Raw genomic sequence first — 16,244 nt, forward strand, 5'->3', positions numbered from 1 at the left:
CATACATTAAAACAGAACTAATTTAATTTCAGTATTATGCATGTCAACATACCTGTGGAATGCCTCTAATTCTATTAAAATCGCACCATAATTCCGTAATGTTTGGTAACTGACCAACAACTTCTGGCTAAAGAGAAAAAAAAGTACATTAAAAAAACAAAATTATTACAGTGTAGAGCTAAAACTCTATAATGGCACAGCTCATTACACCTTAAGAGGTCAACTATGGTCAATATTCACATGAAACTAGCAACTTTTACACCGATAACACACACTAACTTCAAATAGAGAAGATGAAATACTTAAGATTGGAATTTCAAAATAAATGGAAACAAAAATTGTAACAATTGATAACAACAGTACAGCATCAACCTTAATTTCTTCTGCCAACATTTTTTACAGTGACTTAACCTTATTTCTCTTCCCACAAGTCTTTTACTCACATAAGTCTCAATGGAAATTTAGCACAGATGGATACAAAAATGCATTGAGAAAATTATGATAACATGTGAATTAAAGAGAAGCCTTAAGTTTTACAAACCAACTCCCATGCTCAATAGCTGTTTCTGCATGCAAGCAAAGCACTAGAATGCTCTTCCAAAGGAACTACAGCTTAAACATGCCACCAAGTCTTGTCAGCTAAAATTTTAGGTACGTAAATCCTAATCTACCTGTTCACAACAGTACAGTAGTAAATTTTAATGGATTGTCAAAGATGAGCGACAAATAAAGTGCCAGAACTTACTCAGTTACATGTGATTGGCATTAGCGGGGAATGACAGCCAAGAAGGAAAGCCAATGAAAATCCAAGCACCTACTCAAAAGAATTCAACACCAATATTAAACTACTCTGGGCATGAATAATGATAGTCATGAAATTTAAGAATATCAATGAGTCAGTAAAAACTGACCGTTAACTATTCTCATGATAAATTATTGAATGGAACTACAATAAACCCAAAACACACAGACAAAGAATAGATCTATTGCACATTACTGGATTAAGATTTCTTATTACTTGGTTTTTAACCCCTTCTTTCCATTATGGAATGAATCTCATGATTAAAAAATAATTGTTTTACATCAATGCTTGAAAGGATTATCTATGACCAACCTTGAACGCAGTCAATTTACAAATCCAAAAAATGTGCTCCTGATCAAGTTGTCTGAATGTACATTTTATTAAATTAAAAAACTGGTACTATGCAGAGTTAAAATATACGTCTCTACACAGAATGTCAATGGTCATTTTTCATAGTAGTTTTAGGGGAGGTGACCGACAGCTGATGTCATTTGGCCCATAATGAATGGACAAGAAAGGATAAAAGGTGGAGGGAAACCCAGCACTGGCATGTCTACTCTCAATGGAAGGTGCCAAGGGGTCTGCAGCTTAACATCTCATCTGACAGACAGTGTGCTAACTCAAAATGTCCCACACAAAGTACCTCAAGCATGGATCGAGATACCAATGAAAAATATCTACTGCCACTGGGATTCGAACCTAGGCCCTCAGGGTGGGAAGCCAGTATGTTAGCCACCGCACCATTGCCATCCCTCATTTTGCATGTACTACATACATCATATTATTTATTATTATTTTTCTGGGGGGGATCGGGATGGTGCGGTAGCTAACATACAGGCTTCTCACAGAGAGGGCTCAGGTTCAAATCCTGGAGACAAAAAATATTTTTCAGTGGTATCCCGATCTCTACTTGAGGTGCTTTGTGGAGTACACAAGGAGTGAGAACGACGTCCGTCGGATGGGACGTTAAACTGTGGACCCCTCAGTGCCTTTTGACAAGAGTGGGCTAATGCCGATACCGGGTTTCTATCCACCCTTCTTTTCCCATCCATCCCTAATGGTGCAAATGACCTTAGTTGTCGGTCGCCTCCCACAAAACTACTAATACTTATTATTTTATTATAATATACATATTTATTAGTAACTCATATAGGCCTTCATCACAATCAGATGAAGGTGGCTGGGAAAACCTAAATATTAATTCTTAAGTGAGCATGTTTTGGTTTATTTTATTCCCTCTTCAGTGTTTCTACATTTGTGGATTTATATATTTGACATGACTCCCTCCACAACATTTCCATTAATCAATGTTAAAATGCATCAATTATTGCCTCCCTCATGCCTTCATACAAACCACTGAAATTGAATACCCTCAGGGCATTGTGCATTTGGCCCCTGGGAGCATGTCTGCACACAGCTCTGAACCTTGCCCACTATGGGGCATACCCTTCTTGTTCCCATCACCAGTCATTCTGGCCAATCACCTCCAAATTCCTCCCCTCCTTTGCCTTTTCCCTAGCCCCCTCTCTCCTCCTCTTCTTCGAGGCCTGTCATCCTGTCCTGCCCATCATCAGTGCCCTCAATCTTCATCCCTCATTGAAACACGAGGTTGTGCCACCGAAATATTCATTCAAAAAACTGTGAGGGCACTTTTGTGTCCCGCTATGTGCTCTATACCATCGCCGCATGTGACTTAACACAAAAATTTCTGGTTAATGGTTAAATTGTGAGACCATCCTAATAAATCTGGTAGAGTTGGAGTCACATTTCGGACTATAGAAAACATAGTTCCTTTGGAATTGGTCAAGGTATAAAAAGGCTGCGTGTTTAAAAAGTTAGCTTCAACTTCATGGACTTTGGCACATCGCACACGACTACGAATGCCTTTGACATTGTATGTACAGTATTTCATCACAACATCTTGTTCCTTTAAAGCTCTCAAAAGTTCAGAGTTTAAGAGGACGCCTCAATAGCTTAACTGACTAAAGCACTCGACCGGACATAGAGGGATTCGGGTTCGAATCCTGGTCAAGGCGAATGACTTTTACACTCTGAAATTGTTCCATTGAAATGCACAATAGTGGATGACTCTGTTAAAAGTTACTGTGGCGGCATCTCCCGCAGTTTCTTTGGAACATATCTAACAGGTTTAGAAAATAACATAGGCCCTGCAATTACATCTCTTTTCCTAAAAATATCTTGAAGACTTCTATTAATATGAGCATGAATTTGTAAAACACTGCCTAATGTTTGTAATAGTAAAATACTTACAAACAAGGCAACAGTGTTAATTTTCAGAGATTTAAGAAATAGTTGGGCATTAAGGATTTAATTAATCCATATTTATGATTGACAGAGTGGATGTGCTGCTTGGCAAAAAGTAATAATTTACAATATCCACGAATGTGAATCCAAGAAATATCTAGAAAATAAATGTATAAATAGGGAAATAAAAATTAATACTGTCTTTTTAAATAGAAAAGTATAAAATAATAAGGAAATGGTTTTTTAAGCGTAATGTTTCACCACATTATTAAATAAACATGATTCAAACTCATAAAAAAAGAAAGATTATTTCAAACCATCATTATACCCTGAATGGATCAGATTGGAAGTAATAAGACAAACCAATTCAAACATGATGGGTTAACAGACGTTTTTTGTATCAACTGCATCTCTAAGGAGAAATTATGTTGGAAAAATCTTCATTCATGGCATTTGAAGAAAGAATCAGTAGGTTTAGAGTGCAAAAGAATCAGCAGGTTTAGAGTGCACTGAAATAAAAACATTGGTATCTATTGACTGTTATTTGGAAAGTTTCTCCAAAACATTAATACACAATAATATTGAACTGATTTAAATCTATCTGGCTCAGACTGAACAGAAATGAGAATTAAAACACATTAAAAAATAAAAATGAAATATTGACTAATTCTTTTAAGGGAAATGAAGCTTGAAACACCTTCATTCGTGGTATTTAGAGAAAGAATTATATTCAGAGGAAAGAATTATATTCAGAGGTCCACTTTATGCTACCATAAAATGGATCTCTTACAGTGGATAAGTAAATTGTCAACAAGTTGGCATTTTTGGGAAGTTTCACTAACAAAGCTCTTACCACATATGTTCCCTAGGTCATAGTCTAGTAAGCACAAAAACAATTAAACATGCATCAAAAACACCAATTCTAAAATTCCTGCTAGGAATTTCTCCAAATGAATTAATTATTGGAATACAACAGAAATATAATTTCCTTTTATTTACACCTTAATTAATCTCATACCTCTTTACCCAATACAAATAATCAAGAAAAAAACACCCATGCCTGAACCAAGATCTTAACCCATTACCAAGTGATTAGCAGGAAAGCACACAGACCACAATATTTAACCTAGCCAGCAACATGAATAGCATCTAAATATTCAACCTCTCACACAAACATAATTGAGACAGTTAAAGACACTTACTCACACCCCTTCCATAGAAATGACAGCATGAAAGAATAACAAGATTATAAACCCAAATAAAACCTATTACTGTTACCACTATTGAAATATTGAAAGCACCAGTCTATGATGACATGAAAACATAACAGAGAAAAATGTTGCGGGTGTAACTAATTTAAATTTTAAACATTTATTTCAATTGAGTTATAAAATTTCATAAAAATACATTTTCAAAAAAACCATTTTCTATTTGCTTCTAAGTTTATACCCAATTAAATTTCATGAGAGAGAATTATAGAAAAATCACATACATGATAAAATGTATCATAATTCTAACTAAAACACACATCACACTTATCAATTCCTTCAGGATGGTGTAAAATACTAAGATTAAAACTTAGAAAGTTTTTTTAATTATTTAAAATTTTACCATTATAATTAATCATAATATTGTTGATAAGTCTCTATGATTATTTTACTTACAGGTTTAGGTAAACACTTGACACATTTCTCTAATAAAAATGTTCATTAAAATACATGCGTTTATGAAGAATAAAAAATACACAATTTCCTCTGGTACCTCAACCAATAACTGTTTGGCAAAAAGAATTCTTTTTCAATCTTCACTGTGCAAATTCAAACACTGTACTGCAAGACATCAGACAAGGGTTCGATTAGAAATGAAGTATGGATGGCTGTCAACCATAAAGGCTAAATATACATTTAGAACAGCATAAAGTTAGTCTGCAACAACTATATTAACTACAGAGCTTTCCCATTGTTTCATGATATTCTAACACATAACCACATTTTTTTCCTTTTTAAAGATTAAAATGTATTAAGGTACATGCTATGCTCACTTTTTCAGGCTTATATTAGAAGTTTATTAATTTTAGAAGTTTTAAGTTGAAATGTAAAGCAGCCACTGGGTAATAAACTTCATTGTAGTCATGAAAATATTGTTTGTATGTGATGTGGACGGCATATTGTATGTGATGTGGAAGTGTCATTATGTAAAAATATTTTATCTCTTCTGTTTTTATCTGTTCGTATGTAATTTTCGTTGTTAGAGTTATCTTTGACCTAACCTGACCGTTGCCACCAGGAAATTTGCCTAATTGCAACGTAATTGTGTAAATAAAATAAAAATAAATATTCAGAAAATAAGTAGTAGTAGTAATGGCTCACATTTACTCACAAGAATAAAGATTTTGGTAAAGGTTAGATGGACAAAAAATGAAAAATTAAAAGGGCAAAAATCATGCATCTGCGCCATATGATGTGATACCATGAAGAGGGAATGCAAAATGTCTTTAAATAAAATAAAATCCTAATTCAAACTATTGTAAGGCATGTTAGAATAACCCTGAATTCATAAGTTTATATGTAGATGGTAGATACATCTCCATTCATTATTTCTAGCATATTTTTTGCTTTAACATAATAATAACAAATTCCTTACCCAATGATTGAAGGAAGTCTCATTAGAGAATAATTTTAACTGCTCACTGCATGCAAGAAACCCTACCATCAAGGTAGCTTTAAAAAAGCAGAGTAAATTCAATTGGAACATTATACTTCCTAGAGTAGGGCCAATGTTGATATGACTCTTAAAGTATTCATTTATGGTTCACTATACTGGTGGTCTACAATCCCTCAGAGTACATACAGGATCACTGTGAATGAGTGGATTCTTTTCCAGATATGTATTTCTTTTTCTGTTATACAGGGTGCGTTCCGAAGGTAATTCAATTAATTATTTTAAAGTAATTTATTGAACAGATTTGCAGAAACGCTTAAAATTCTTCAAAGTACTGTCCTTGGACCTCCACACATTTTTTACAGCGACTCTGACATGACCAGTACGCACCCTGGATGGCGTCTTCAGGGACCTCTTACAAGGCCTTTACCATAGTTGATTGGATCTCTTCCATGGAAAAAAAAACATGTTTCTTTCAGGGCTGCCTTAATCTGAGGGAACAAAAAGAAAGTCTGCTGGGGCGACATCAGGACTATAGGGGGGTTAGGGCAGCATTGGCACCTGCTGTTTAGCCAGGAACTTGCAGACTCATAGCACGTTGTGGCAAGGTACATTGTCGTGATGGAGTTGCCAGGTATCGGAGATGCCTTTTCTTTTCCTGACGACCCTTTTAACAAGTAACAATGAAAAACTCAACAGTAGACGACAATTTCAGTTCATTGGCAACCATCTTGATACTCAATCGACGGTCAGAGTCCAACAATTGTTGAAAATGAGCCACATTGTTACCAGTTTTGCTGGTTGATGGCCACCCAGAGCATTGTTCCTCGTGAAACTCTTCCCGGCCCTCCTTAAAGGCCTTTAACCACCTCAAAATTTGTGAGTAGGAACAGAGTCCCGGTAAGCTTCACGAATCATTTTGTTCCTCTTCTCAAGAGATTTTTTCAGTTTAGCACAAAACTTAGTAATTGTGTAATTTGCTCGATCATTGACTCAATTTTTTTCATGGCACGGTCGGTGCGCAGAGATTTACAATAACTGACATCTGACGCTTCCTAAGCTTGGAGAGCTCTGAGACCAGTTTCACTGCAAAGCTTAGCATCCCCTCCCCCACCTACTCCAAGGGGTTTGATCACACTCCGACCAATAGCAGTGGCACGGGAAATTCACTTGCATTACTTTTGGAACCAACCCTGTAACTGGAGACCAAACTCCTGACACTGAGGACATCATGATATTAGCTGGAAAGATCCTTAAAGTCCGTTTTGTCTCAGTAGCAGTAGCTGACCATATTATTTCATTGTTATATACTTTGTCATTTCATAATCACCATTATTGTTTAAATGAGAAAAGGAAGGGGACCCTGTAGGATGCCAACAACAACTTTTACAAAATTGGATATAAGTCCATCAACTAGAATATATTGTTTTCAGTCAAGAAATATAAACTTAACATATTACTTTAGCTTCCATTCACATATTTACAGTCAGTAGACAAGATTACTATGCAGTATTTTTTAGGTCTAAGAATACAGGTATATTATAACTCTTACTTTCTTGAATCACCTGATTTGAGCATGTCATGGATGAAAAAAAGCTTAAATTGTGTTTCATAAGATCTACTGTTTTAGAAACCACAATGCCCTTCATCCATTTTTCCTACCTCCTTACGATTTCTCCCAACAAACCCCTCTCCTCGCCCACCATACCTAGTGCTTCCTCATTTGTTTTCCTTTCAATCCATTTCACTTTCTCCATTCTTCTCCACACCCACATTTCAAAAGCCTCCAATCTACTTCAATCATCCTGCTTCAGTGACCATGTTTCCGCATTGTACATAGCTACACTCCATATTAAAGCCTTTACGAGGCTTTTCTAAACATCCTTGCTCAACATCCCTGACATCAACTCCCTCCCTAGTGATCTCATTACTGCAATGGCATCACATGTACCTCTCCCCTTCATAAACCCAAACTGATCATCCCCTAAGTAATCTTTTGCCCTACTCTCTATCTTTTAGTTGATGATCCTGGGAACAACTTAAGCTGCATGGGATATCAAACTTATTGTTCTGTAGTCCATACATGCTGTAGCCTTCACCTTTTTCGGGAGAAGAACAAGCACTGATCTTACTAAGTCTTCTGGCCAGTTTCCTTCCTCATATATTCTACGAATGAGTCCATATAGACTCTTCCGCCCACATTTTCCTAAACCTTATAATAGTTTTGCAGGAATGGTGTCTATTCCCACCACTTTATTTAATTTCATCTCCCTTAAAGCCCTTTCTATCTCATCGTTGAGTATGCCTGGATCTAGCTATCTTCCTTTACGTCACATTCCTTTTCTATGTCTAACCTTGTTGGCCTAAGTTCTTTACCATACAGTGCTTCTATATATTCCTTCCATCTTTCTTGGATCTTGTCTGAGTCAACTATTATCTTACCCAACTTATCTCTAACTGTTAGCACAGATCTTCCCTTCTTACTTCCTGATAGTGATTTAACCTTGCTGTAGAGCACACCAGTTTCATCCTTCCTCTGCAAACTTTCCATTTCCTTGCACTGCATCTTCCACCATGCTTCTTTTGCTTAATTTGTTGCCCGTCTCAATTTATTAACTCTATGTACTTCTTTTGCCTAACTCAGGGTTTACATTCTTCCATTTTATTCTCTCATCCATCTTTGTAACATCTCATCTGTGATCCATCATTTCCTTGTCCTTTTCCTGTTAATGGTTCCTATAATGTCTTTTGTGGCTTTTGATATCCCTTTCTTGATACATTCCGATTTTTCTTCGATAGTACTCAGCTCTGTACCTGCAACCATGATTTTTTATACAGTCTGCTGATACTTCTACCTTATCGATCCATTTAATGCTTCCACATTCTATTTCCTTACCCGCCACACCTGCCTTATCTTTTTGAAAGGGATGCTACATTTGATAACAATTAAATTGTGGTCAGTCTGCATCCACTCCTGGGAAGCTGTGCGAATATATCACACTATTCCTAAACCTGTGCCTAAACAGAATATAATCTAACTGATACCTTTCTGAGTCACCTGGCATTTTCCATGTATATGTATGCCTTTTGCAGTGTCTAAACCAAAAGTTGGTGATGACTAACTGTCCTCCTGCAGAACTCTACTGCTTTCTCCTCACGGTCATTCCTCGTGCCTAAACCGTAGTCCCCCACCTCATCACCATTCCTTCCTTTGCCTACCATCGCATTCCAATCCCCCACCACTATCAAATGTTTCCCTGCAGGAACACACATGATCATGTCCTCTTAACTGATCGTATATCCTATCGACTTCTTTCTCCTTATGGTTGCTCAGTGGCATGTACACTTGAACAATGACAAAGTTCGTTGCTTCTGCTTTTATCTCTTCAAGGAATATTCTATCCCTTGTGCGTTCTGTGTTGACTACACTTCTTCCCACCCCTTTATTTAATATTATGGCAACCCCTCATTGGCTTTCGTCTCCACCGCTGTATATTATTCTATAATTATCACTCCATTAATCCCTGCCATCCTTCAATCTCACCACACATAAACCTATAATATCTATATTTCCTCTTTCTATCTCTCGCATAATATTCTCCAATTTTCCTGTCCTCATCATTGTCCTAACATTCCAAGTTCCAAATTCTAACTTTAGGTCTTCTTCTCCTGCTGTTGGTTTTCCCTTGCAAGGGTTTCATGGGATGACGACCGCGGAATCCTTGCCTCTCCCACTGCTGGGCACGACACTAGGCCGATTGGGCCGAGTCTTGTAGTCATCAGAACTTATACTCTCTATATTGTCCATCATTATATTCTTGGGAATAATAATTGAGGTGGTTTCCCGTTGCCTTCCTCAATAGTGTTTTCAACGTGACAACATCACTCAATGGCCATCCCACTGGGGTCAGATGCTTTTGCAGCCGCCTGACTGAGGCGGCTCCTAACCGTCAACCTATCTGTCATGGGTGACCCTATGAGGAGCAATTATCATTACTCCCACTAGCACAGCACTAGGAGTCATCAGAACGCACAAGCCTTTCCACCACATCAAGGATGTAGTCTATGAGAGAGTTCATTTCAGTACGTAATATAAATTTCATAAAGTAACACCAGAGAAAATAAATTTTAATTCAAAATAGGTTTTGTGCAATAGGCTTTCATTACCAACATACCTGTATTTGAAATTTGAAACAACTTCAGCAAAGTTACTTGCTGTAAAGTAATGGGTGATCTGCTTTGAAATCATGCAAAATGGCAGTTTATAAAGGAAATCACCTGTTTTTAGGATTGAACACAAGAATCTTGTTTGACTTTCCTCATACATGAGTGATGACAAGTGCCAGATCTTATTTTGCACATGCTATATTTTTTTGCTGAAAGTGGCCCACTTTAAGTGTTTCCTAGCAATTCATGAAGTGTGTTAATGTATATATCTGCTTTTTATACATTTTGCAAAGGTTCAGGACCAGTTAAAGAAGAGAGGGATCAAAATGAATGCATACGTAATCATTAGAGCTCATCAAATATACTTGAAAATATGCATTACTACAATTGCATCAACAAAATTTCATATTGAACTAAATAAGTGAATTTATGTGAAATAATTATATGAGTCAAGCAGTGACATTTGGGTGTAGTGTAGACAATTAGTGGATAAAATTAATTGTTAATGATGCATTATCAAAATCACAAAAAAAACACTACAGGAAACAAGTTTTCAAACATGAGATGATTCAATGATACCAAAATGACTCCTCAAAAGAGGCAAATACCATTTGCTTTCATGTTTCAACACTTGCTATATGAATCATATGGTTTATGGCCATTGTCCTACACTAAAGAATTTTGAAATCACAGAAAGAGAAAACCACAGTTTTCTACATTAATGAGAAATTACCACTTAATGCAGACAAAGGTCATTCACTGGTAGATTCCAATAAACCAAGAAATTATTTCATCCTTACAAAGAAAATTCTAGTTAAAAAGGTTTATTATATGGTCTCTCTGAATAAAAACTAGTACTCATGAAAATTCTAATAATAAAATAAAAATGATTTTAGTACTCACCACATCAGAAAACTCATTTTGTCCAATGTCCAGCCGCTGAAGGTTAACTAGCCGAGCTATTGATTTAGGCAGGGTATTTAAATGATTTTCTCGAAGTTCCAAAATTCTAAGCTTTTGTAGTCGCCCAAAATTTGCAGGCAAGAACTCCAAATAGGCATCATTTAAATAAAGTTCTTCGAGGGCAAGTAGTTGCATAAATCCTTCAGGTAACTTCTCCAAAGGATTCACACTAGCATCCACCATGGTAAGCACCTTACATCCTTTGATGCTATCGGGTATACCAGAAATTGCTGAAAAATATATTAAACATTAACAAATATATTTTAAAACCAAAATAGTGTGCACCCAATAGTATTAGTTTCAATTTGTTTCCCCCCATGATTCCTGTAACCAAAAACCATTATTTTTAGAACTAACTTGCCAGTTGCAATCATTGTAATCATTATAATACATTAATTATCAAGTGCAATAAAAATTTCTAAAATGAACAGAATATGCTCAATGTGTTAGGGCAAAAATAATAAAATGACAATACGCAATTAATGCATACTTAATTCATTGACACAAATCACCTAAAATAGGAGTGCTCTACATAACAAATTTAACAATTCCCCACTCCTGAATAATCACAAACGTTATCATAACAATAAAGATAATATATGTTCCAAAGGAACTACTCTTAAAACAAGTACCACAACATTAAATATAAGATTTTATGGCTTCCAAATAGAGAGCATTAAATATGCACATATCTTTTTTTTCACTTTATCAGTATTTGTATGCATGGCCATTGCTATATCATGCTTTTTAATTTAATTACATTATACTATTTCATTTATTATGATACTATTACTGTCGATTGCATATGTGATAATCTTTTTGATTTGCCTTTGTTTGTACATGAAAGAAAACCTATTTGGGCAAATAAATTACTCTTACCTACTTTAGTTTAGTACTACAACACAAATGAATGGATCCAATTTTCATTTTATACCTGCAGTATGCATCCAGTTTGTTATTTATACTACTAGTATGAATGAAAAACATTTACAAAAGGGTTTCTCCATTACTGCATGTATTACAAAATTGGGCCAAAACTCAATGCTTCATCTCAGGCCTGAGCTATAATTTTATAACCCAAATTCTCATAATCTAATATTCAAAATACTTATTGCAGTATTACAGAATAATCATTATTATTGGTCACTAGTTCCATACGTAAAACTGCAGATTAAGACAATCAAAATAATTTTTAAAATGGAGAATTCGGTTGCAATTTTACATAGTTGCTATCACAATCTCATTCAGAAAAGCAACTATATACAGTTGCCATTTACTATCATGGTGTGTAAAAAGTACTGTGGTTGGAGATGTTTCTTCATCCTGTTTTCTAAGCAAGTTCAAATTTAAATGAATTTGTATTCCAAATCAATAGGTTTAATCGCCAGTCTTTGTATAAGACTAAAGTTTTCACACACACTTATGTAATCTCATCTTTGAAATTCGGATTGAATAAAATAACTCATTAACAATTGCTGTGCCAATCTTGATTGCATTTGGGTGGCAGGAACTTGTTAATAATGTATGAGCTTATTAACCAGTGATCTGTAAATGGAATACTGTGCAAGTGGTAAGGTTAATATTGGATTACAAAACAGCCTTTGATAAACACGAAATACTACTGTTACATTTAATATCTATTTTGAGATATCTATTTTAAACATAATAGAAAACATGCATGTCGAGTAAATATGGATAGAAATCCAAGGTAAAACGTACCATTTTTGCTTATATCAAGATGCTCTAAGTTTATTAATGATGATATTGCGGCAGGAATGCTCTGAATTTCATTATCACTAAGACCGAGATGTCTTAGTCCATGGCAGTGAAATAAGGGCCTGGGTAAGTCCTTTATCTGAAATAGTGACCAAACAGGGCACATACATTAGAAGTTAACAGACACTAAAATGAGGCAGATGCACATCTGATGTTAGAGAAAAATATTTCATTGGACAACGCACTGAAAAATAAGTATTCCCACAAATTAACCAAAAACAATTGCATTGACACATGATTACATCTTTCCCAGCAAAATAATAGGAAGGCTCTTGTTATTCTTCAAAGACAAACTTAAACCATGGCTACAAACACACACGCATGTAAAAAGAATGATTGAGAATAAGTCGAACAATTCATACCCTGTTAGCATCCAAGTACAACTCCTCCAACGTTCTTTCAAATGCAAATACTTCCGGCGGCACATCGGAGAGTGAGCAATGACGGTAATCAAGCCGAACAATGTCCTCTGTATCCGACTTAATGCATGAAAAGCATTTCCAGGGCATGGCTTCAGCTGGAGAAATAATATACGAGACAATAACCAAACGTCAGAATTTTTAGTGGCGTAGCTCATCTAGCACCGATATACTTACATTAAATGTCATGGGTAGAATCCCAAAAAATAAACTGAAATACAGACGTTAACAATATCAAATCATAAAATAAGCTTCGCACGAATTCGGCTCGTTGAAGTTAACATGTAATAAAATATTCCAAAGATAAGATTCTGAAACATAAGAAAATAATTCAAAACACGTATGGTCACACTTAATATAACGAGTTTTCAACCGCAAACAATTCAAAATATAGCAACTAAATACATCTTTTAGCATATATTGCATATATTATAAATTGCCAAATTTTCAGGTAAAGCACACACATTTCACGAGGCGTTAATTCAGCAATTATCATTCATGACTTGGCTTCTATGACTGAGTTTCTTGAGAAATTTCGTTTGCAAGTGACACTATTAATTGCATACGATTATGTTTGCCTCTTCTTAAGTGTTTTTGAGTACTTGGTGTACCCGCCCACACAAAACCTGTTTCACGTCAAATTAGGAAGAGGCCACTGAGAAAATATTTCTCAGTCAATAGCCTGTGCGTCAAACTGAAACGTTAGGCACGCCAATATCTTGACACACCTTTTGTGTAAACTACACATAACAGATAACCGAAGTAGATAAGCGGAAATGAGAAGTTTTGAATGGTATAACGGGTCTACTTATTAACTCAATTAAGAATGAAGTGTGAAAGAATTACACTTACCGCGCCCCACTTTCCGTAGATACAGATATATTAATTATCTACAATAAATTACATTTAAACGTAAGGTCACAGCATTGTAGGAAACACTTTTCGGTTACACTTAGGGCACTGCTCTTCCATATTTGTACTCATTGCACTGATCTCGCACACGAGAGACACTACGAAATGATAATGATAATAACAGAACATCCCCAAAAAGCGTTACGAACAAACTGGTGGTCCAGCGCAGGGCGACTAACCTTAGCACGTCATATGTTGGCAATCGGGTCAGATTGATGAGAAATAGTTAAATGTATTTTTTTCATAAATAAGTCTTCTCGAAGTTATATTTATGGGAATAATTTGGAGTAAATAAATAGGTCACTGAAATTAGTAAATTGAAATACTGCGGTAATAGGTGGTATAAATAGTTGTTAGTGGTAATGGTGGCAAATTCGTTGAGGCTGACGATTTTTTAGTTAAATTAAATGTCCTACGACTAATTCGAATCTAATATTAATTCACAAAAGCATTATTTCTCTCCCTTCTGACGGGATACTCGAACCTACATTAATATAGGTCACGTAGCTAAATAATTTCCAGTATCATTTCAGGTATTTTATTTATCGGGTAATTTTTCGAAGTGTGCAAAATTCTTGTTAGAATCTATTTCCTAGTATTTTTCCTAACTTAATTTGTCTTCTGACTATTTCGTGCTAGTCCTGCTCAAAATTTTATAAATTCCCCAAGCTTCAAAGACTTCCAACAGGCATACGCATTTCTCAGGTTTCTGGTTCTTATATGGTTCAAGTTTCTGAGCTGAAAGAGTTGGCAAATGCCATGCTCCAAGCATATGCATTTACCGTAAATGTGCTTTTTAATATCTGGACACAACTAATCTTTTTTTTTTTGGCACTTCCGCCAGAGTTCCTTCCTCATTGTGAAATTTTCTCTGGTTAATTCAATTATTTTCAGATATCATTGCTGATTTATTGGTTTTCATTCATTCAATATGATCTCTCCAATTTTGTTCTGTCTGCTTTTCTTCTACCTTTGTACAATAATGATTGCCCATATTTCAAGAATCTCATTTGTTCAATTTATTATCGTTAATTTTCACGTCAAATATTACTTGTTGAGCCTGGAAGATATTCATTAAGAATACTATCCCAAAAGTAACTAAAGCTTAATTATCAAATATCGGCCTGGCATCCATGGTTCGAGTCCCTGTCAAGGCAACTTTTTTACACTTGTGATCTGCTCAATTCTCCCTTCCCCACCATTCCTGTGTTCGTCTTTTATATGTTCCTATCCCTTTTCCTTGCATATGTATACATGTGAATATAAATGTATACACACACATACATATATATATATACATTTATATTATTATTATTAGGTAATCTACTGGTTAAGGTAGGTTTTTGGATGGACACAGCTCCTAATAAATATTTTGTGACTCCTAGCAAAACAACATCCTACTCTACATCAGGCCCCTCTTCATCTCTGAGTACCTTCTTCCTCCCTTCATCCCGTCCAACATCCCTATCCTAATCCTTCACTTTCCTTGTTTGCCCAACATTCTCCCCTCTATCACAGTCTTCAACATCGCACTGCCGGTCAATACCCCCTTCATCCACTTTTCCTGCCTCCATAGGATTTCTCCCAACAAACCCCTCTCTTCTCCCACCATACCAAGTACTTCCTCATTTGTTTTCTTCTCTGTCCATTTCACCTTCTCCATTCTTCTCCACACCCACATTTCAAAAGCCTCCAGTCTACATCTATCCTCCTGCTTCAATGACCACGTTTCCGCGCCGTACATAGCTACGATTCATATCAAAGTTTTTACGAGTCTTTTCTTAATATGCTTACTCAACGTCCCTGTCAACAACTCCTTCCTCCTTGTGAAAGCCTCTTTGCCTAGCGCAATTCTTCTCCTTACTACTTTGTAGTAGGGACGTAAGGAGAAGTCGCACTGAATTTCCAATTCACTCAGCATTGCTTGCAACCCCTTGGCTGACTGACAAACTAAAGCTTGGTCATCAGCAAACCTAACTGATTTTACGAATTCCCCGCCCACTTTTCCTTCCTCCTCCATTCCTACCTCCAGTTCTTCCCGTGCCTCCTTAATCATTTCCTCTGCATACAGCTTGAACAGTAACGGTGATAATGGGCAACCCTGCCTTACACCTCTTCCTAACACTGCCCATCCTGACTCCCCGTTTCCTACCCGCACCTGAGCAGTCTGAGACATTTACAGGTTGCGGATTAGCCTCCTTTCCCTCCAATCTATTCCTATTTTCTGCAGAATACTCATTAGTTTTTCCCAATTCACCCTATCAAACGCTTTTTCGAAA

General features: G+C 36.0%; 1 protein-coding gene across 1 annotated transcript in view; it reads right to left on the reverse strand.

Annotated features, from left to right (window-relative positions):
• The window catches only part of Lap1 (leucine rich repeat containing protein 7 lap1), a 60,217-nt gene extending 46,208 nt beyond the window's left edge, over positions 1–14,009 (reverse strand). The window contains exons 1-6 of the mRNA XM_071583174.1: positions 13,906–14,009; positions 13,231–13,364; positions 12,997–13,151; positions 12,578–12,713; positions 10,799–11,088; positions 53–127 (exon numbers count right to left, since the gene is read on the reverse strand). Coding sequence (XP_071439275.1) covers positions 53–127; positions 10,799–11,088; positions 12,578–12,713; positions 12,997–13,143 — 648 coding nt within the window. The 5' untranslated portion in view covers positions 13,144–13,151; positions 13,231–13,364; positions 13,906–14,009. The remainder of the gene's footprint in view (positions 1–52; positions 128–10,798; positions 11,089–12,577; positions 12,714–12,996; positions 13,152–13,230; positions 13,365–13,905) is intronic.
• Positions 14,010–16,244: the final 2,235 nt, after the last annotated feature.

Source organism: Hetaerina americana, unplaced genomic scaffold (genome assembly GCF_022747635.1).
Source record: "Hetaerina americana unplaced genomic scaffold, ioHetAmer1.1.p SCAF_13, whole genome shotgun sequence".
NCBI lineage: Eukaryota > Metazoa > Arthropoda > Insecta > Odonata > Calopterygidae > Hetaerina > Hetaerina americana.